Below are 22,699 nucleotides of genomic sequence, written 5' to 3' on the forward strand. Positions count from 1 at the left end.
CCGACTGAAGTCAACCAGGTGCCTTAAGAAGTGACAGATTTTTAAAAACCACCAAACAGACCTTCTAGAAATAAATATATAATGCTTGCTTCAGTGGGCAAGCAAGATAGATTATATACAGCTCAAGTGAACTGGAAGATAAATCAGAAAAAAAAAAAATCACCTGGGATACATATGGTAGGTACTTTAATATTTACTGAATAAAAAAGGATTAAATACAGAAGGCATGATTATGTTGATACTCCAATGTTTTAAAAAAAAATTACTATGGTTTGGTGCAGAAAATGAACAAGATGAACTTATTAAAAAGTACCAGAGGATAAAAACTAATAAAGTAGCAGGCTACAGTGGTTATGTGTGTGATGGGAATGGAAAAGGAGGAGAGAGAAAGAAGAGTAGCTGATAAGAATAGAAGAAAAAGATGGAGATAACAGTCGGAGAGGAAAAAGAAATGGCAACAGAATAAGGAACATGATGGAAATAAAGGAGGAAATGAAGGAGTAGGGAAGAAAAGAGCAGGAGAAGGAAGGGGATAAGGGTAGTAGGGGTGAGGGCAGATGGAAAGAAATAAAAAGAAGCCCAACTAGAATAAGGCTCTACCCTTTCTTGCCTTCTTGTAATAACAGGACACTGTTCTCAGCAAGCACTGAAAGATGATATGCCTACAATCCCTTATCTGCAATGACTGAAAGTCAGTAAATTCTAAGAGTCCAGCTTTAGCGTGTTTTGTCTTTTTTTTTAACTCCAGTGTAGTTAACACCCAGTGTTAAACTAGATTCAGGTGTACAATATAGTGGCTGAACAATTCTATACATTATTCAGTACTCATCATGATACATGTACTTTTAATCCCCTTCACCTATTTCACCCAATCCCCACCCCCACCCCCTCCGCTATCTCCCCCCTGGTAACCATCAGTTTGTTTCCATAGTTAAGAGTCTGTTTCTTGGTTTGTCTTTTTCTTTGTTCCTTTGTGTTATTTCTTAAATTCCACATTGGAGTGAAATCATATATGTCTTTCTCTGACTGACTTATTTCACTTAGCATTATACACTCCAGATCCATCATGTTGTTGCAAATAGGGAGTTTATTCCTTTTTATGGCCGAGTAATCTTTATATATTCTGGATGCTAACCCTTTATTGGATGACATTTGCAAATATCCTCACCCATTCCATAAACTGTCTTTTAGTTTTGTTGATTCTTCTAGGATTTTTATGGTTTCAAGTCTCACATTTAGGTCCTTATTCCATTTGAGTGTATTTTTGTGTATGGTGTAAGAAAGTAATCTAGTATCATTCTTTCACATGTAGCTGTCCAGTTATCCCAATATCATTTGTTGAGGAGACTGTCTTTCCCCAATGCATATACTTGCCTCCTTTGTCAAAGATTGATTATAATCATGGATTTCTGAGGTTTCTATTCTGTTCCACTGTGTCTATTTTTGTGCCAGTACCATACTATTTTAATCACTACAGCTTTTTTGTTGTTTAAAGATTTATCAAATAAAATAAAATAAAATAAAATAAACATTTATCTATTCATGAGAGACAGAGATAGAGAGAGGCAGAGACACAGGCAGAGGGAAAAGTAGGGTCCCTGTGGGGAGCCTCATGCAAGACTGAATCCCAGGACCCCAGGACCACAATCTGAGCCAAACGCAGATGCTCAACCACTGAGCCACCCAGCTGCCCCAATCACTACAGCTTTGTAGTGTATCTTGAAATCTAGACTGTGATACCTGCAATTTTAGTCTTCTTTTTCAAGACTGCTTTGGCTCTTTGGAGAATTCTGTGGTTCCACACAAATTTCAGAACTGTTTGCTCTAGTTCTGTGAAAAATGCTATTGGTATTTTGAGAGAGATTGCATTAAATGTATAGATTGCTTTCGATAATATAAGCATTTTAACAGTATTTGTTCTTCCAATCACTGAGCACAGAATATCTTTCCATTTGTTTTGTGTCATCTTCAATTTCTTTCATCAACGTTTTATAGTTTTTCAGAGTACCAGTCTTCTACCTCCTTGGTTAAGTTTAATACTAGGTATTTTATTATTTTTGGTGTAACTGTACAAGGGACTGTTTTCTGAATTACTTTCTGCTGCATCATTAATGTATAGAAATGCAACAGATTTCTGTACATTAATCTGGTATCCTTTGACTTCACTGAATTTCTTTACCGGTTTTATTTAGCAATGTTATGATAGAATCTTTCGGGTTTTCCATATATAATGTATCATCTTCAAATAAGTTTTATTTTTTCTTATAGTTTAGATGCCTCATTTCTTTTTCTTGGACTTCCAATACTATACTGAATAAAAGCGGTGAGATAGGACATTCTTTTCTTTTTCTGGATCTTAAAGGAAAAGCTCTCAGTTTTTTAACACTGAGTACGATGTTAGCTGTGGATTTTTCATATATGGCTTTTATTATATTGAGGCATATATTCCCTCCAAATCTACTGTTAAGAGTTTTTACCAAAAATGGATGTTGTACCTGGTCAAATGCTTTTTCTGTTGTCTACTGAAATGATCTTATGGTTTTTAACCTCTCTTGTTGATGTAATGTATCATGTTGACGGATTTGTAAATATTGAACAAGCCTTACTTCTCAGGAATAAATCCCATCTGATATGCTAAATGATTTTTAATATTGCTGGATTTGATTTACTAAAATTTTGTTGAGGATTTCTGCATCTACGTTCATTAGAGATACTGGCCTGTAGTTCTCTTTTTTAGTGTCTTTATCTGGTTTTGGTATCAGAGTAAAGCTGGCTTCATAGAATAGATTTGGAAGCTTTCCTTCCACTTCTATATTTTGGAATAGTTTGAGAATAGGTGTTGTCTTCTTTAAATTGTTTCATCTTTTTAAATTCATTTGGTAGCAAAATCTAAATTGATCTGAACTTCGCTTAGGCAAAATATGTGAACTGACATGAAGCTATTTATTGTCTTTATTTCACTCATTGTGAATCTGCATATATTTAACTATAAAAATATTAATGTGCTTGATTGCAAGGTACGACCTCAGACCCAGCTGGAGTTGTATCATATATGGTTTATGAGCACTACTTTTCTAAATTCTGACCTATTCAGAATTCTAAAACATAGCTGGTCCCCAAGGTTTCAGGTAGGAAACTGTAAATTTATATGACCATAAGCAAATCCCTTCCGTTTTTTCTTTTTCCCTTCAAAGTAAAGCCATATATTCAAATTGCTATTCAAACTTTCCACTTCATTCTTATGGGTATATGTGTTCCAAAACCTGAAATTTCTGTATCTGAATTCACATAAAGAATGAAAAACTGCTCCATTTTTACATGCCAATCAAAAGATAAAGCCAGGGACGCCTGGGTGGCTCAGCGGTTGAGCCTCTGCCTTTAGCTCAAGGCGTGATCCCAGTTAGGGGATCGAGTCCCACATCAGGCTCCTGTGGGGAGCCTGCTTCTCCCTCTGCCTATGTCTTTGCCTCTGTGTGTGTGCCTCTCGTGAATAAATAAATAAAATCTTAAAAAAAAAAGATAAAGTCAAAACTTTATATCATATCTCATTAAAAAAATCCATTTTGGGTGGCTTTTCTTCAGTAAACCAACTAGTTAAGAAAGAACAACCCACAACACCATCAAATTTCATGCACAAATATACTGTTTCATATTAAGTAGCTTCTTATACCAAAGTTCCTCTTTCCTCTTGAAGCTATATCCTTCCTTATTCTAATTAAAACATTGAGTAAGAGGACTTTGGATTCCTGAATGCTTTTACTCTCTTACATATCTAACAATGACCATGATCATATGTAACAGGTCAATTAGTAACTGAGATTAGGAAACAATAATTTCTATAAGCTATGGTACCATAAGTGTCTCAGAAAAGTCAAGTTTTAATTGCCTGCACTCCTCACTCTGCTTTTACAATAGAATACTCTCCTTGGCTTTCCTCTGACTTCAAAGGTCCCTCTAGCTCAGTCTCTTCCTCCTTTATCCAATCACTAAATGTTGAATATCTTCCTTCCTTCCAGACTACACACTTTCTAAATGCCTTCAACTATTCTCAATAGTTTAAAAAACATCTATATGCTCACAACTCTCAAATCTTTGTCTCTAGCTTATACCATCTCTAAATTCCAGACCTAAATATTCAACTGCCCTACTAAATATCTCTCCCCATTGATATCTTGAAGACATCTCTAATCTGACATACATAACCTAACACCAATACCATCTCCAAACTTGTTCTCTGTTCTCCCCAAGTCTACCTCTATCACAGTAAATGACATCACCATCTATTTAGCTATTCAAGCCCATGATGTAGGAGCCCCATTCCAAGTTCTCTGCCCCACATCGATTATTCTTTTTTTAAGAGACTTTTTTTTTTAATTTTTATTTATTTATGATAGTCACACACAGAGAGAGAGAGGCAGAGACACAGGCAGAGGGAGAAGCAGGCTCCATTCACCGGGAGCCCGACGTGGGATTCGATCCCGGGTCTCCAGGATCGCGCCCTGGGCCAAAGGCAGGCGCTAAACCGCTGCGCCACCCAGGGATCCCCCCACATCGATTATTAATAATTCTTGTTGTATATAACTCCAAGTTATATTTCAATTCCACCTAATTTATTTTTATTTCTGGTGCCATTCCTAATCTAAGACCAGTATCTTCTCTGCTTGTACTGCTACAACTTAACTGGTCTCCCTGCTTCATTCTTGAACTTTCAAACAGAGTAGGCAAAGAGATCACCTAAAAATGTAACTTGGACCGGTGGCTGCTGAAACTGAAAAATGAAAGGCTGATGGGGAACTTTATAAATAATAGATCAAGTTGACAACACCTGAACCCATTGTTCAATACTAATATACAAAAAAAGACCATCAGGCACTGTATGGCTTCTGATAAAAATACATAACACCATCTATAAAAAATGTGTGCCAAAAACTGCCCAAGAAACAAAAACAAAAAAATTAGGCCTGATTCTGATCAAGCCATTAGGAGAATTTTCAATTTTCAGGAAATAAAGGGGATATAAAAACCTTAAAAAACAAAAACATAAAACCACCATGGCAATGTAATCATCAAAATCTAGTATGTGGTAAAACTTTACCTGATATATTTTTTCAACAAATTAGTGGCAAGAGGAAAAAAAGAGAGACATCTGCTACAGATGAATAGAGCATTAAGTGATTTATCAGCCAATTAGAATGGTCAACCTTGTTTGAATTAAAATTCGACTGTAAAAATAAAAATAAAAATAAAAATAAAAATAAATAAAATTCGACTGTAAAAACATATTTAGGACACAACTGAGTAAATCTGAACACTGAATATTTGATACTAAGGGTTAATTTTTTAGATATGAAAACTGGTTGTCAATAAAAGATTTCCTGGTAACTAACAAACAAAACCTCTAATTGTCTCTTAAAAAGATGTTTTACTTTACGTGTGTGAGTGTACATACATATGTGTCCACACACAGATACGCCAATCCAGCAGGATAGGTAAAGCTAAGGAAAGATGGGTAGGGATAGAGATGAATAAAGATTGGTTATGTATTGATAATTTCTTGAAACTGTATAGTGGGTAGTAATGGAGGTTTGTCACAATATTCTCTATTTCTGGGTATGTTTGAAATTCTTCCTTAAAAGAACTATGACAATTTGAATCGCTTTGCTCTCTTGCTTAAAACCCTGTAATGGAACCCCAATAAAATTATTAGAAATATATTAAGACCACAGAAATGAGGCAGGACAAAGTATATGAAACCAGCATGCAAAAAAATAGTAGCAACAAGTTCTCATAAAATGCAAATTAAAAGGATGAAAAGCTTTTGAAAAATAAAACCACTGCAGAGTTGCAACTCAGAATTCTTAGAAGCAAATTGAAACAGCAGTGAGAATTGGTCTACCTTGTAGGACAGAGAAGTGATACTCTCTCTAAGCTACCAAGGACAGGAATGATTTGCAAGGAACCACTGAAAATCCCTATGAAATGATTTCATCATTAAGGTCTTCCAATTCCCAACTCAGAAAGCTCAATACTTTATATACAAGTATGCGTGTGCATGCTTACATATGTGCATGTGTGCGCACGCACACACACACACACAATTCTGTAAAATAGAACCTCCAGAAAAGGGGAAAAAAGTTCTTGTAATCGCATAAACTTTTATTTGCCAAAATTAAAATTTAATAGAAGGATTGGATGAGAAAGTTAAGGAGAACCCCTAGAATACAAGGGAAAAGAGAAAGACATAAAAGTTAAGAGACAAAAACATAATGGACAATGAATCAACACAGGAGGTTCAACTGTGTTGACTGTAACAATTTTGTAAGGAGAGACTAAAGCTAATGAAGGGGAGAAATTTATCAAAAAAATAAAAGAAGATTTCTCAGAGCCAAAGAAAATCACCAGCTTTAAGAAGTAAAATAATCAAACAGTAAACATTTACAATGTATTCAACTTAAACTAAAACAAAAAATTCTAGTGAAATGACTAGAAATTAAAAATCCAAGTGCTTCAAAACAATGGCCAAATTTTAATATTCTCACAAAGATGCTGCGTTTTGAGGATCACAATTAATCTTAAATTGTTAAGAATTTTATTTAAAAAATAAGGTCCATCTCATATAAAGTTTAAAATAGACCAAGAAATTTCATAATATCTCTTACTTAGCTTTCTAGGTAGGTATTAACTCACTAGTTAAAAACCTGCTTGAAAACTTTTATTTTCTTTAAAGGAACCCATTAAAAATTTAAGACCTCTGATAGTTTAATGAAATTAAGGGGCAGACACAATTTATTACTTGGTATTAATAAAATTTAAAACAACATATTTCATGATACCCATAATATCAAAGTAAATAATAAATGACATTCATAATAAGGTTTATTTTTTTAAGATTTTTAAATTTATTCATTTGAGAAAGACAAAGAAAGTAAGAGCACAAGCAGGGGGGAGGGGGCAGCGAGAGAGGGAGAAGCAGACTCCCCACTGAGCAGGGAGCCCAACAACCATGATGTGGGGCTTGATCCCAGAACCCTAAGATCATGACCTGAGCCACAGGCAGAGGCTTAACCAACTGAGCCACCCAGATGCCCCAATAAGGTTTATTTACAACCTTCACAAAAAGTCATTTTGGGTAAATTTTCATGACAACTATAGTTGGTCATAATAGCTGTCAAGAACATCAACTATACATTCTACACATACCAAAAAAAAAAGATGTAAACCTTTTCTTGAAGAATCAGGTTCATCAGCAATATCATCTTGGAGAATATGCTGTTACTGGTGCCCCAAGACCTTGCACCCAGATGGGTAAGGTGGTCTTCTGTTTCAAGAAGGCTAAGATTTTCTACTGCCTAAATTGCTGAATGCCTAATCTTTTGTTCCTTGTTATTTACTTTTTTTCCTTGTTTTCCCCATTATCACTGTTTCTAGAGAAAAAGTTTGGCCTTTTTGCTACTAAATTAAAGGGCTGCTTTCTTTCAGTGATTTGTGTTAACCCAATTCTAGCATAGCACAAAGAATATTCCAGGGTATAGAAGATGAGATATTTACTCAGCACTAATTTCTTGCTATTATTCCTTTCCCACCGAATCAGCAGTCATATGTCAGTTTGGAGTGGTCTAGAAGGCTTACCTCTAGAAAGTCAAGGTTATACAATCACTTATATGTTTTTTAAAAGATTCATGTTTGGGGAAAAAATGCTCAATATCACTCACCATCAGGGAAATACAAATCAAAATCACAATGAGATACCACCTCACACCTGTCAGAATGGCTAAAATTAACAAGTCAGGAAATGATAGATGTTGGCGAGGATACAGAGAAAGGGGAACCCTCGTACACTGTTGGTGGAAATGCAAGCTGGTGTGGCCACTCTGGAAAATAGTATGGAGGTTCCTCAAAAAGTTGAGAATAGAGCTATCCTGTGACCCAGCAACTGCACTACCAGGTATTTACCCCAAAGATACAAATGTAGTGAGCTGAAGGGGCCATCTGCACCCCAGTGTTCACAACATCAAACTATGGAAAGAGCCATGATGTCCACTGACAGCTGAATGGATAAAGATGATGTATGATGTGTGTGTACACACACACACAATGGAATACTACTCAACCATCAAAAAATGAAATCTTGCCCTTTGCAATGATGTGGATGAAATGAGAGGATATTATTCTAAGCAAAGTAAATCAATCAGAGAAAGACAATTATCATATGATCTCACTCGCGTGTGGAATTTAAGAAACAAAAGAGAGGATCATAGGGAAAGAGAGGGAAAAATTAAATAAGACAAAATCAGGGAGGGAGGCAAACCATAAGAGACTCTTAGCCACAGGAAACAAACTGAGGGTTGCTGGAGGGGAGGGTGATGGGGAAATAGGGTAACTGGGTGATGGACATTAAGGAGGGCACGTGATGGAATGAGTACTGGGTGTTTTTTTTGTTTTTTGTTTTTTTTTTAAATTTTTGTTATTTATTTATGATAGTCACAGAGAGAGAGAGAGAGAGGCAGAGACACAGGCAGAGGGAGAAGCAGGCTCCATGCACCGGGAGCCCGACGTGGGATTCGATCCCGGGTCTCCAGGATCGCGCCCTGGGCCAAAGGCAGGCGCCAAACCGCTGCGCCACCCAGGGATCCCTGTACTGGGTGTTATATAAGATTAACGAATCACTAACCTCTACCTCTGAAACTAATAATACAGGATATGTTAAGTAATTGAATTTAAATAAAAAATTTAAAAATATTCATGTTCGAAAGAACAGAGTGTATTGAAATGTTGTAAGTGTAGAAACAATCTATTTGCAACAAAACCTTGTTTCTTTCTAGCCACTCTGCAGCAATAACACCAAAGGGCAAATTCCTCCCATGAGCTTTTGAGGCAGATTGCAGGGCTCAGTGCCACATAATAATCCTACAGGTTTTTAACTCTATCTGATTTGACTGCCCAGAGCTACTTTGCAATCAGCTGACTACTTGGTTTTATATTCTTGGGTAAGGATAAATAAAACTAAACAGAAAGGCACATGAGAGCCACTCTCAGCAACTCTTCACTTGATAGCCATTACAGTGTTTCAAAAACCCGTTTGCCTAGAAAGAAAACTAATAAAATCTTTCATATGATCTTGAAGTTAAGCTTATATAACATGTATTCAATAGATAATAGATTGATAGCCAAAATATATAAAAAGTAACTATCAATAAATAACAAGAAAGTTAAATAACAAAAAAAAAGTTGGCTAAGGATGCCAGAACATAATTCATAGAAAAGGAAATACAAATAACCAAACATTTGAAGATGATCAACCTTACCAGGCAGTGGAAATGTCTTTAAAAGGGTGAGATATTTTTCACCTGTTTGACAGGTAAATTTAAAAAATATTAGTAATAGCGAGAACTGAAAAGAATGCAGAATAGCAGGCACTGGTAGTGGGAATATAAGGGGTAAAGTCTCTTTTTGAGGAAATTAGCTACAACGAACACAATTTGAAATGAAAAAAACTTAGATCCAGAAATTCTACTCTAAAGTATTTTAAGAAACATATGTGTATACACACGTATTACTTGTAGAAAAGTGTTTCAGAATCATTTAAAAAATTTTATGAGATTAAATAACCTCAAATTCTATAAAAGAAATGGTTATGATACATTCATACTATGGAATATTATGTAACAATTCAAAGACAGTTACACATGAGGAACATTAAAAAAAAACAGAAAAACTCTGTGCCATACTGAGTAGACATAGCAAATGGCAAAAATACTTTCAGAACAATATCATTTATGCAAACAAAAACCAAAACCATTTATTTTGATACTTAATATGCATGTAAGGCACAGTAAAAGGTATGCAAAAACAGATACCACAATAATAAAAGTGTTCACCTCTGTTTATACCTGGGCTTTGAGGTGGTTCTGAGGGGAATTTTACTTTATCTGCATTGTTTGAATTTTGAAAAGAAGATATTTCTGTTAGTCAAAATGAAAGAATAAGAAATAACACAGGTTAGGAATAACATCATCCATTTGTTACACATGTTCACATGATATTAGCATAGTATATGTGTATTATATGTGAGAAAGACTAATATACAAGAGTATATATAAAACTGATAAAAACTACAAATCCCAAGGTAACATGTTACTATGTTTACTATCTTTACTGTTCAGATTTCCTATTTCTATTTTTAAATTAAATTGAATTCATTTTTTTAGGGCACCTGGGTGGCTCAGTCAGTTAAGCATCTGCCTTTTCGATCCCGGGTTTCAGCACCAAAAAAAAAAAAAAAAAAAGCATCTGCCTTTGTTTTTTTTGTTTTTTTTTTTTAATTTTTATTTATTTATGATAAGTCACTCAGAGAGAGAGAGAGGCAGAGACACAGGCAGAGGGAGAAGCAGGCTCCATGCAGGGAGCCCGACATGGGATTCGATCCCGGGTCTCAAGGACCACGCCCTGGGCCAAAGGCAGGCGCTAAACCACTGCGCCACCCAGGGATCCCAGGCATCTGCCTTTGTTTTAAGTCATGATCCCAGGGTCCTGGGACTGAGTCCCACATTAGGCTTCCTGCTCAGCAGGGAGTCTGCTTCTTCTACTCGTCCCCCCTGCTTATGCTCTCTCTCTCAAACTCATTCTCTCATAAATTTCTTTTTAATTATTTTTAGAATAAACTCTATGCCCAACATGGGGATCAAACTCACAACCCCAAGATCAAGAGTCTCAAGCTTTACCAACTGAGCTAACCAAGCACCTCCCTAGATTTCCTGTTTTTATTCTTTATTTATATTTTAAAAGATTTTATTTATTTAATCATGAAGACACAGAGAGAGAGGCAGAAACAGACAGAGGAAGAAGCAGGCTCCCTCAGAGGAAGGAGCTTGATGCAGGACTCGATTCCAGGATCCTAGGATCATGCCCTGAGCTGAAGGCAGATGCTTAACTGCTGAGCCACCCAAGCATCCTGATTTCCTATTTTTAAATAAAGGTGTATTGCTATACTTATCAATAAAATGCAATAAAAATACTCCCATTTTTAAATAAAGGTGTATTGCTACACTTATCAATAAAGTGCAATAAAAGTATTCACTTTTGAAGAATAGAATGAGAAAGGTTTACCCTCTGAACTTTATAAAAGACTGTTGCTTTAATTTTTTTAAATGAGTACATTCCTAAATAGTCTGAATGTATTTATGTATTGCTTGAAATACGAAAAATTAAGCAAAAATACACTGATATCCATTGACTTAATGTTTAATGTGATTTATGTTTAAGAAAGAAACAAAATCTAAATATGGCCCAAATCAAATTTAACATTTAGAGTTACCTGTAAATTAAGGTTTAAAACAGAAATAAATATATAAACTTGGCAATGCCCATAAGTATATGAGAACTTAATTTGATAATTTTGATGGACTTTGCCTTAAAAATTAGTAGTTAAAATTATTTTCATAAGGACATCTAAAAGACTTACGTAAATTCTTGGAATAAACCATTACAATATCAAATCAAAATATACCTAACAGTTTAAATGACTATTTACCAACATCATCATTTTGGTACATTTGTATCCCATTCCTCATAGTTCCAAGGAGACAAACTCCTGAGAGAGAAGTCATATTGTCATAAGGAAGGATAAAACTGTGAGAATTAAAACTTCCAAAAACAGACCAGTCTTCCTTAAGAACCTAGTGAAAATACAGAATATTTTTGAGGAACTTCAAATTTCCCTTCATACATATCTCTGGCATTGATGATGTTATAAAGTTTACTTCTAAGCATATTTTAAAAAGCTCTAATAACAAAAAAAAAAATCATGCTCAGGTAGTTAGGGGTTATGAAGGACAATACCGAATGCAACTTAAGGTTCTAGATTTGGTTCTCGTTTGCTCTGTGTCTAGATCTAGGACTTATCATAGTAGCAAGCCTCAGTTTCACAATCTGTGCAATGGAAATGCCAAAATATTCCGTATACTTATAGAATTATTTGTACCTGAGGAGTTAATGTAGACTAAGTATACTAAAGTACTCTGGAACAGTATAAAGCACTGTAGAAATATTTTAAAAATTATTATTATAATAAAACACTGGAAAAATCTATTTTTAATCAAATTATACCCTATATAGGATTTGTAAAAGAATAAATATTTTCTAGAGAACTATTTACTAGGGACACTGACAAATCACAAGCATGTTAATTAAAATAGTGTCTATGGCAAGACATTTTGCTTCCTTAAATACTTTATTAATACAAGATTCTACTTGTTGTCATATACAACAGGAAAGATGATAAGCTAGCCAACCAAACCTTCCTGCCAAAAGCTGTCATTCGTCTAAGAGCCATATTCCATATTCTCTCTTCAAAGCTTTTGCATATATTCCATGTTTCTTCCAATAACCCTTCCTATAGACTACCACAGACTGAGGGCTTGCTTGGGTTGCAAGGTAAACTGACATATTTGCCAGATCCTATACAGACATATCAAGCAGAAAAGGATACTAAATGGCAAGCAAGCACACATGTGCATATATCCATACACAACTGTACACATACACACACACACACACACAGTCTTTAGGAAGTAATATATTTCTCACACAGCAAATGATCGTCACTTTAAAAGGAAGTATATAACAACACAAGCACAAGAAGAAAAACAGATCTTACTCACCATCTCCCATAGCCATTCAGATGGTCCAGGGAGCTTTCTCAAACCGAGAGGTCAAACAGCACAGCAAATAAATGCTGCTCGGTGCCTGCGCCACTGGGTTCGGCCTGCAGCCTGCAGACACCCAGAGCACTGTGTGACCCAGGCCGCGCTGCAGCTCTGCACCGCAATAGCCAACAGCTGCTACTCCACTTCAAAATAAAAGTCTGGGGTCTTGCTGAAAATCCTTGTCTATTTAGCAGAACCTAGCAGAGCCTGATCAAGATTATTCTTTAACTACACATATGTGGTTATACACAGGTTACGGTGCTTCTCCTTATACTGGCTGCCTGAAATTTAATGTAAGAAAAGCTCGAGGAGCCAATAAATGCCATCCCAGTAGGGGACTTTTAATGCAATCATCAAAACACAAGGCATGTGTTCAGCAATCATTTTCTGCTTCCCTAAAGATATCCATGTAATCAGTAGCGATCACATGATCTGATGGATTAACTGATTTGTGCCTTTTAAAAAAGGTTTTCATGCTTTTGTTATTACCTTTTAATATTTACAACAGAAGATTGCTAGAAGTGCACAAACAGGAATAGCCCAGTTTCCATGATTAACTGCTCTCATTATGCAGGAAGCATTTCTGGCTGCCGTAAACAAATCACGTCAAAGGCAGCCCATCAAAGGCTGCTCTGTGTGCGGACAGCAGAGCCACACGGAACAAAGCTTGCTTCTGGTGGAGACAGAACCTAGCCAGTGCGCAGCTGCAGGACACGGAGCACCCTCCATCCAAGCTGCACAACCATCAGCACATTGTCAAGCTTCGGGAAGGCCCTGGGGCTAATAGTCACAAACAAACACGTTTTAAAATCAATGTAAGAAAAGGGCTGCTTTGCTTTTCACTAAAGTGTATGCTACAAGCATATAAAGAACTAGACTGCAAGTTACCTTATTTAGCCTCTTATAATCCAAGTATCAGGGTAATTTCAAAGCCTAATTTCTATGCTTTGTTTTATTGCAGCCTTCTAGAGCAATTTTTTTCTAGCAACTGTTTCAAATATAGAAGTGGGGAAGCATTTTATGATGATTTTACTCCAAGACTTCATTAGATCCTATGCACAGGAGACAAATGAGAATTTTGCATAGTTTTTTCACAGTGAAAGAGAAAAAGACTTACAGTCACAGCCACCAACACTGTTGGTGTTTACATCTCAGCTAGTGTAGGAGATGGTCTAAAAAGCTCCATGACAACAGGCCCAGACATAATCACAGGGGGCCTGCAACTCTCAGTCTTTTCCTTCCTCCAGGGCTGGTACTGCCTCCTTCCAGCCTTGATCTGATTAACTTTAAACTCAGTTATCTTCTAACAGCAGAGCTAATTCTCCACTGTACTCAGGGATTCTGCTCTAGATTACTTTACTTACTAATAATCTAATATTATTAATTATATAATAATTTAATATGAGAATTAAAGTCAGGCTTAGAAAACCCTCAAGATTAAAAAATGTGCATTTCTCCCTTTCCTAAACTAAATGATATGCTCAAATCTCTAATTATGTAATTTACTTTGTGTCTTGAGTATGCTGAACTAGTTCTCTAGAAAATCAAGTCAAAGAGTTCAACCAAAACTTAAAAGAATATAGATATGGCAGTTATGAAAGAAATCAGAGACAAAAAGCATGAGATGTAAAATTGTGTATCGGGACATGCATAAGGGGATAAGAGGTACACTAAACAGAAAAAAATATCTCTTATAAAGTTATACCTTAATATTATACCTTAATAACAAATCCCCTGGGTTTTTTTGTTCTTGTCTGTGTTTAGGTAAAAACTCTAAATCAATATATCATAAGAAGTGTGATGCTTTAGGCATAGACGCTAAAATTTTTTATTTACCAAACAGTTTCTAGAATATTATATGAAATAAATCTGAACTGAATGCCATGTTTGGGTAAACTCTTAACAATTTTCTTTGCACATGTACACCAAGTGATAGAGAAGGGGTGCTACCTTCAAAGGCTCTCAGTCTGTTATATGCATGAACTATTTTCACAAGTTTTCATCTTGAGCTTTTACTTTGCCCAGTAATGTTTTTCTGTTCTGTAACTTTAAAGTTTTAGGTTGAGGGCACAATTACAATAAGCCAATAAGGGCTGAAAATTTTGTAGGGAAAAATCGTGGAGAAATTTAAAAAAGAGTATTACTTCGGGTACAAACTTTTTACCTTCAAATTGTTACTTACAAAAATTCGTTTTCAGTGTTCAATTGATAGATTTCTCTCCTATAAAAATTATTCAAAAATTATTCATTGTCTGGGGTTAGGATGACACATACCATAATGTTAGTGTAAATAATTTTTTCACTTAATTGTTTTCACTTAGCTGCAAGGATTTTAGGAATAATTTAAATTAGTTTCATTAAATTCATTAAACAAAGGGTAGTTGTATTTTTTCCATTACCAACTGTAATCATTCTGGATATTCATTTGCTTACTTGCTTACAATCTATCTCCCTCCCTAGAATGTAGGCTCCCTGAGGCAGAAATTTTGTCTTCTTCACTGTTGTAACATGATCTAATCTACATTTTAAGATCACTCTTACTTCTGGGTAGAAAATAGATTCTAGAAGGCAAACATGGAATAGAAATCTATCGCAATACTCAGGTAAAAGCTAAAGACTTAGGGTGGGGTGTGAGCAGTGGACACAGGAAAAAAAATGAACAAATTTTGGATATATTAGGATTTCAAAGGTAAACCAAGGGGGAGATCAATTCAGGTTTGTACCCTGAGCTGATGATGGCAGCACTGGCTGAAATGGTAAACTGGGAGAAAAAGAGATTTGAGGAAAAGGAAGAGACCAACAGTTAAGCCTGAGATGCCTATTAAGCACCCCAAAGGAAATGTAATCGAGCCACAAGCTACTAAATCTAGAGCATAAGAGAGGTAAATAAGGGCCAGAATCACACATTTAGGAGTCAACAGCAAGTAGTCATGATTTAAAGCCTTTGGGCTGGATTACATTACAGAGAAAGAATACAGACAAGGGAGAGGAAAGACCTAGGCCCTGGGACTTGCCAATATGATAAATAGGCTTCCCTTTTCTATTCTCTTCCCTTATTAATGAATCCATTAAAGTATTTTTCAGTGACAGCATAGTATTGTCATCAAAAACACCCTGACTTATTTCTATATCCCACTGTATGACTATTAAACTTTAATATTCACATTTGACCACAGTTAGAATATTCAGATCATAATCTCCAATACATAAAGTCTCTGAAGACTCCTTCCAAGAGAAATAAATGCCAGATACTGACCCCAAACCTCCTGTTTATGGAGAAACGAGAAAAAGAAATGGGAGCTAAGAGAACAGGGAATGTAAAACCTTCTATTTTGAAGGTAACAGAAATAACCTCACAAAAAGACAGCACTTTCAAAATAAACCATGTTCAAGTAATAAATACCTTAAATTTATAATATGCATTTTAACTTTTTTCTTAGAGTTGTAGCCACATAATCAAATACACAAATGAGAATGCACTATAAATGGAATGAAAACATAGTAATCTCAATCCAGGAAATTTAGATTAAATTTAATCTTCCTGCTGTTTCTGGTTTCTATGGAAATAGAGGTAACTGCTGGAAAAATTAGGATAAGGTACTCAGAACACCTTCTATTCAGAGAAGAGTGAGAAACAGCTGGCAGTCAGGGTGAGGACTGTTGCACTGAAGTCAGTTTACGCTTCTGGAACTAAGTTTAGATTAGGTTTTTAACACTGAACTGTCTGTCATTCCATCTGCCTTCCTGCAACACAGTAAGGCTCAGTCTTGGTTTAATAAAAAAGAACTAAATTATATTAACTAGTTCTTCCATTATTTGACTACACAACTCATACCAATTTTCCCCCCAATATCAGGTGTATTACTAAGGTAACCACACTCTATTTATTTTTAAAGATTTATTTATTTGAGAGAGAGCTTGAGCATGCGTGGGGGGGAACAGAGGGAGAGAGAAGGGGAAGAAGATTCTCATTGAGTTTAGGGCTTTGAGATCATGACCTGAGCCAAAATCAAGAGCCTGATGCTTAGCAGACTGAACAACCCGGGTGCCTTCCCTCCCCCTCTCTTTAATAGGAACCGACTTTCCTAGGTGGAAAAAACACCTGTACTATTTTTGGAAAAAGAATATATTCTTCACATATATGGCTAAAAATGAAAAGTCGTGGTAAATGTCACCCACTAAAACCAAACATAATCTAGCAACCTTACAAAAAGAAGAGCAACCACCAAATTGAGTAAGTGCCAGATACTAACCCGAAACAACCTTGTATTCTAAATTGTCTCATATCAGTTGAGAAACCAAAGATGATCAGATCATGCTGATGAAGTTTCTACATGTAAGTCTCTTCACCAATATCATCACTGAGAGTCTACACATAGGTGTAATAAAGCCCATCAATCCCCAAACTTTTACTAAAAACAACTAAGACAATTACTTTTGGAATGAAAACATTTTATGCATGGAACATGGAAAGCAAGAGAGTCAACATATCTTTAACCCAGAAGCTACAAAAATTAGGAAAAGAACCATATCATTTTACACAATTGATCCAAAATTAAATTTTCAGTTACTATAAAAGAGTCAGAGAATAGGTAATAATTAGCAGGATGTAAAGACTCTATTATTATATCCTAACTAAGGTTCAAGCCACAAAATCAAATCTGCTGAATCAGTGACATAACAGTTGACTTGAAAACATGTTTTAGTACCTAAAACTTTGCTAAACAATCTTAGAAATGTTTGAGAACTGAAATAACATAATTATTCTTACCTTTGCAGACACTCAAAATCATGCCGCCTGAATTTTGCACTTCATCAAATTTGGCAAAAATCATCTCTAATCTGGAAATAAAGAACACATTTGTTTTTATACAGTTTTTGTTAAATTTTTTTTAAGATCTTATTTATTTGACAGAGAGAGAGCGCGCGCACAAGTTGGGGATTGGGGGGGGGGGCAGACAGGAAGAAGCAGACTCCCTCGTGAGTAGGAAGCCTGACATGGGGCTTGATCCCAGAACCCTCGGGATTATGACCTGAGCCGAAGACAGATGCCCAACCATCTGAGACACTCAGGCGCCCTTTATATACAGTTTAAATAGAAACAATTTCCTTAATCACTTCCCTGAGAAAAATAAGTTCAGGGATTCAGTTAGTTTTATACAATTCTCTTTTTAATTACCTCACTTACTAAGAGAAAACACAAAGCCCATCCCTCTTAAGTAGAGAAGCAGCCAAACACAGGCAGTTATCTATGTGCAGTTTCATAAAATTATGAAATTGTTTCATAATTTCATAAAATTATTTCTCCAAACCCATCAAAAATACTTTAGCTACAACCTTATAATAAATCTGAGTCACCAAACATCTTTAAAAAGTACATAAAATCATGCAAAGGAAACATAAGGAAAACATAAAAACAATGAAATATAAAATGCTAGAAACTAAAATGAGAAGGATATAACTGATAATTTGATATTTTCTCTACTATTGACTTTCAATTACTGCTTCTGATTATATTCAGAATTACTTTCTATATTCTGCTATCATTTTTTTTTTAAGTCAAAAATATGTTTCTTCGCCGGGACACCTGCACCCTGATGTTTATAGCAGCAATGTCCACAATAGCCAAACTGTGGAAGGAGCCTCGGTGTCCATAGAAAGATGAATGGATAAAGAAGATGTGGTATATGTATATAATGGAATATTACTCAGCCATTAGAAACGACAAATACCCACCATTTGCTTTGACGTGGATGGAACTGGAGGGTATTATGCTAAGTGAAATAAGTCAATTGGAGAAGGACAAAGATTATATGGTCTCATTCATTTGGGGAATATAAAAAATAGTGAAAGGGAATAAAGGGGAAAGGAGAAAAAAATGAGTGGGAAATATCAGAAAGGGAGACAGACCATGAAAGACTCCTAACTCTGGGAAACGAACAAGGGGTGGTAGAAAGGGAGGTGGGCGGGGGGTGGGGGTGACTGGGTAACAGCACTGAGAGGGGCACTTGATGGGATGAGCACTGGGTGTTATTCTGTATGTTGGCAGATTGAACACCAATAAAAAATGAATTAAAAAAAACGTAACTGTTAGAAAAAGATCCTAAGCAATTAAAGAAATTCAGAATACATTAAAACCAAAAAAAATGTGTTTATTACAAAAATAATGTATACTCATTATAAAAGAAAACTAGGAAATATAATTAGGAAGAAGAAAAAAACCTAAACCCCAATCCCACCATCCAATTTTTTAAACTGTATGCCTTCAGTTTGTATTTATATATAAATGGTTTGTATTTATATATAAATTTTCTTTAGATCAAAATGGGATCATGCTGACAGCAGTATTTTTTAGTTTGCTTTGCCTTTACTTTCCTATATATCATGCTATTATTGATTGATTGACTGATGGATTTGAGAGAGAGAGAGAGAGCGCTGAGCACAGGAGGGGAAGGAGGGGCAGAGGGAATGGGAGAGAGAGAATCTCAAGCAGGTTCCACACTCAGTGCAGAGCCTGACATTGGGCTCAATCTCAGGACCTGAGCAAAAATTAACTAACTGAGCCACCCAGACACCCCTATGCTATGATTTATTCTTAAAGTTATGACTTAGAGATGTGGAGAAGGGAAGAGGGCCACTGTCATTTTTTTTTAAGATTTATTTTTATTTATTTATGATAGACATAGAGAACGAGAGAGGCAGAGACACAGGCAGAGGGAGAAGCAGGCTCCATGCCAGGAGCCCAACGCGGGACTCGATCCCAGGACTCCAGGATCGCGCCCTGGGCCAAAGGCAGGCGCGAAACCGCCGAGCCACCCAGGGATCCCTGTCATTTTGTTTTTAATTGCCAGATATTCTCTGTCTTACCCTTGTTTCTTTCACAGCATCATTTCTACAACCTTAGTTATTAGCCCTTGATCCATATCCTGTCATTTCTTGCTTGTAAACCGAAGATGCAGATACTTTTTTGTCTTAAAAATACATTTTTTTCCTCCTAGGAACTCATCATAATGTGATTTCTAAACCTTAGCCTCCCCCTTCTACCTCCACTGAATTCAACAAATAAAAATATTCACACATCTGAAAGCACACACTTCAGTTTAAAGACACAGGTTAAACAAACAAACAAACAAACAAATAAATAAATAAAGACACAGGTTGCTTCATCCTACATAGTAGTATCTTCCAGAGAGTTGAGCAGACACCAGACAAGTTGCCCAGGACAAGACTGGACAAGATGAAATGGGAGAAGGAACACTGGAACTGGAAGGTGGGACCTCAGAATGAAGAAAGATCACACAGGCCAGAAACAGAAAGGAGAGGATCCAGGAAAGCTCTCTGGGGAAAATGGCAGAACAAGATGTTAAGAAGCATGAAATTAAGAATTAGAGTAGCAAAATGACAGTAAGAAACTGAGGAAAGAAAGCTCTGAGAGAAGAGAACTGGTAAGGAACTGAGTGAAGTGGGCAAATAAAACATACAGGTCCTTAACTGAGCTACCAGGTACCCCAGGGAAAAAAATGCTTAATTATTACTTTAAAACTATTTGACTCAATGGCTTTATAAATAATACTTAAGTTCAGCTATTTTAATAAAGAATGTTCTTGATATAAATAAGGGTGGACAAAATCAGAAATTCTACCCTAAAGGGCTATATCCAATAGGAAATTTGGAAATCACCAAGGGAGCGCATTTAATAGGCAGAAATACTTTTCAGAAAATTAAAGTGAGAACATAACCACTATATGATAAAAGATTATAGTTTTCAAATAAATGCAATATCCCGTATAAAGCTATGAGAATAAATGTTAGGGAAAAAGGGAAACAGTGCAACAATCATCTAAAGAAATGGGTAAGGGATCCCTAGGTGGCGCAGCGGTTTGGCGCCTGCCTTCGGCCTAGGGCACGATCCTGGAGACCCGGGATCGAATCCCACATCGGGCTCCCAGTGCATGGAGCCTGCTTCTCCCTCTGCCTGTGTCTCTGCCTCTCTCTCTCTCTCTGTGACTATCATAAATAAATAAAAATTAAAAAAAAAAAAAAGAAATGGGTAAACCAAAATTCATTCATATTTTACCTTATAAAAGTTTTAGACTCAAAATACTACCTACAAAATAATGAAGTCACATGCTAAAAGGATGGAAAACACTTGTATGCTTGAATAAGCAAAGCTATCACACCCTGTACCCTCTCGTTCCCTACTATCTGGTAGAGAAGCCTCATGGAGAAGAACAGAACCAGAGCATGGAGGAAAAGAACTGTAGCCTGGGAGTCAGAAAGCCTCAGCTTCTGACCAACTACCCGTCACTGCTCTGGTCTCAGAATCCTTATCTGCCAACTGACTCACCACTTAGTGGTCAGAGAAACCATAAATAAGAAGGGACAGGGTTAATAAATCATTGGCTTATTTCAGTAAGAACATTAAAAGTGTAGGCTATCCATGTATGATAAAGTTCCTAGGAGACTGATTCTGATGGGGGGGAAATCAGTTAAGGAGTTTCCCCTAACAACTAAAAGTATTTATAAAACATAACTTAAGAAGAAAGGAATATTATAGGCTAATCTTATTTTGAGCATAGGTGGAAAAATCCTAAATACATATATGGACACTTAATTTATAATAAAAGAAACACTGAAGAAAGAGGTTTTCAATAAGGGATGCTGGTCAAATAGCTACTCATAAGAAAAACAAAAAAAAAAATGTGTCTAAGGCAGCCCAGGTGGCTCAGCAGTTTAGCGCAGCATTCAGCCCAGGGTGTGATCCTGGAGACCCAGGATCAAGGCCCACGTCAGGCTCTCTGTGTGGAGCCTGCTTCTCCCTCTGCCTGTGTCTGTGCCTCTCTCTGTCTCTCATGAATAAATAAATAAAATCTTTTAAAAAAATGTGTCTGAACCCCTATCTCACACCATTTTGAAAGAAAATATCACATGGACTATAAATCAAAATGTGAATAAAACTTCAAGACAAAAAAAAAAAAAAAAAAAAAAAACTTCAGGACAGTTACCCAGAGAATGTCACAAAGATTTTTTAAACTGGGCACAGAAATTTCTAATCATAAAGGAAATGACTGGAAACTACATCAAAATTAAAAACTTATGTACATTAAAAGACATCATCAAGAAAATAAAAAGGCAAGTCACAAAGGGAGAAGATATCTGAAACATATGCATAGCTAGCAATGACTTGTATCTAGAATGTATTTTAGAAAGTCCCACTAATCAATTTTTAAATGACAGACCACCCAATTTTTAAAAATAGGCAGGAGATCTGAAAAGACACTTTAAAAGAACATACCCAAATGGCTGATAAATACACAAAATGGTTCTCTTCCTTATTAGTAATCAGAAAAATATAGATTACCCCTATAATGATAACACATGTACCAGAAACTTAAAATTAGTGAGTTAAGACTAAATACTAAATGTCAATGAAAATGCAGAATAATAGGAACTTGCAAACAGGGCCAGTGAAAATATCAGTGCATACAATCACTCTGGAAAACTGTTTGTCAATATCAATTATAGGTAAGCATACCATATGGCCCAGCAATTCCACCCTTAGATACATTCCAGGAGACGAATATATAGGTACACAAAAAGACAGGTACAAGAGTGTTATTTATTTACTTATTTCTTTATTAAGGTTTCATTTATTTATTTGAAAGAGAGAAAGAAATTGAGTCTGGAAAAGGGGCAGAGGGAAGAGGAGAAGCAGCCAGCCACCCCCCCCTCACCCCCTCCCCCCCCCCCCCCCCCCCCCCCCCCCCCCCCCCGCCCCGCCGCTGAGCAGGAAGCCGGATGTAGGGCTTGATCCCAGGAACTTGGGGTCACGACCTGAGCCAAAGGCAGACACTCAAAAGACTGAACCACCCGGGTGCGCCAACATAATATTTTTTAATTGCATTATTCAAAAAAAAAAAAGCAACAAACTGAAAATAACTCACAAGTCCATCATTAATATGGATTCATAAAGTAGGACTTATTCATAAAATGGA

The 22,699-nt window shown here is 36.2% G+C and overlaps 1 protein-coding gene across 34 annotated transcripts in view; it reads right to left on the bottom strand.

Annotated features, from left to right (window-relative positions):
- CLASP2 (cytoplasmic linker associated protein 2) overlaps positions 1–22,699 on the bottom strand; it is a 177,324-nt gene that overhangs the window by 125,877 nt on the left and 28,748 nt on the right. For 30 of the 34 annotated variants that reach the window (XM_072793516.1, XM_072793514.1, XM_072793515.1 and 27 more), the window contains exon 7: positions 17,476–17,546. In XM_072793516.1, the coding sequence (XP_072649617.1) occupies positions 17,476–17,546 (71 nt within the window). Of the gene's footprint in view, positions 1–12,659; positions 13,148–17,475; positions 17,547–22,699 lie in introns of those variants that run through there. The other 4 variants (XM_072793541.1, XM_072793546.1, XM_072793552.1 and 1 more) reach the window with 4 other exon arrangements.

Source organism: Canis lupus, chromosome 22 (assembly GCF_048164855.1).
Source record: "Canis lupus baileyi chromosome 22, mCanLup2.hap1, whole genome shotgun sequence".
NCBI lineage: Eukaryota > Metazoa > Chordata > Mammalia > Carnivora > Canidae > Canis > Canis lupus.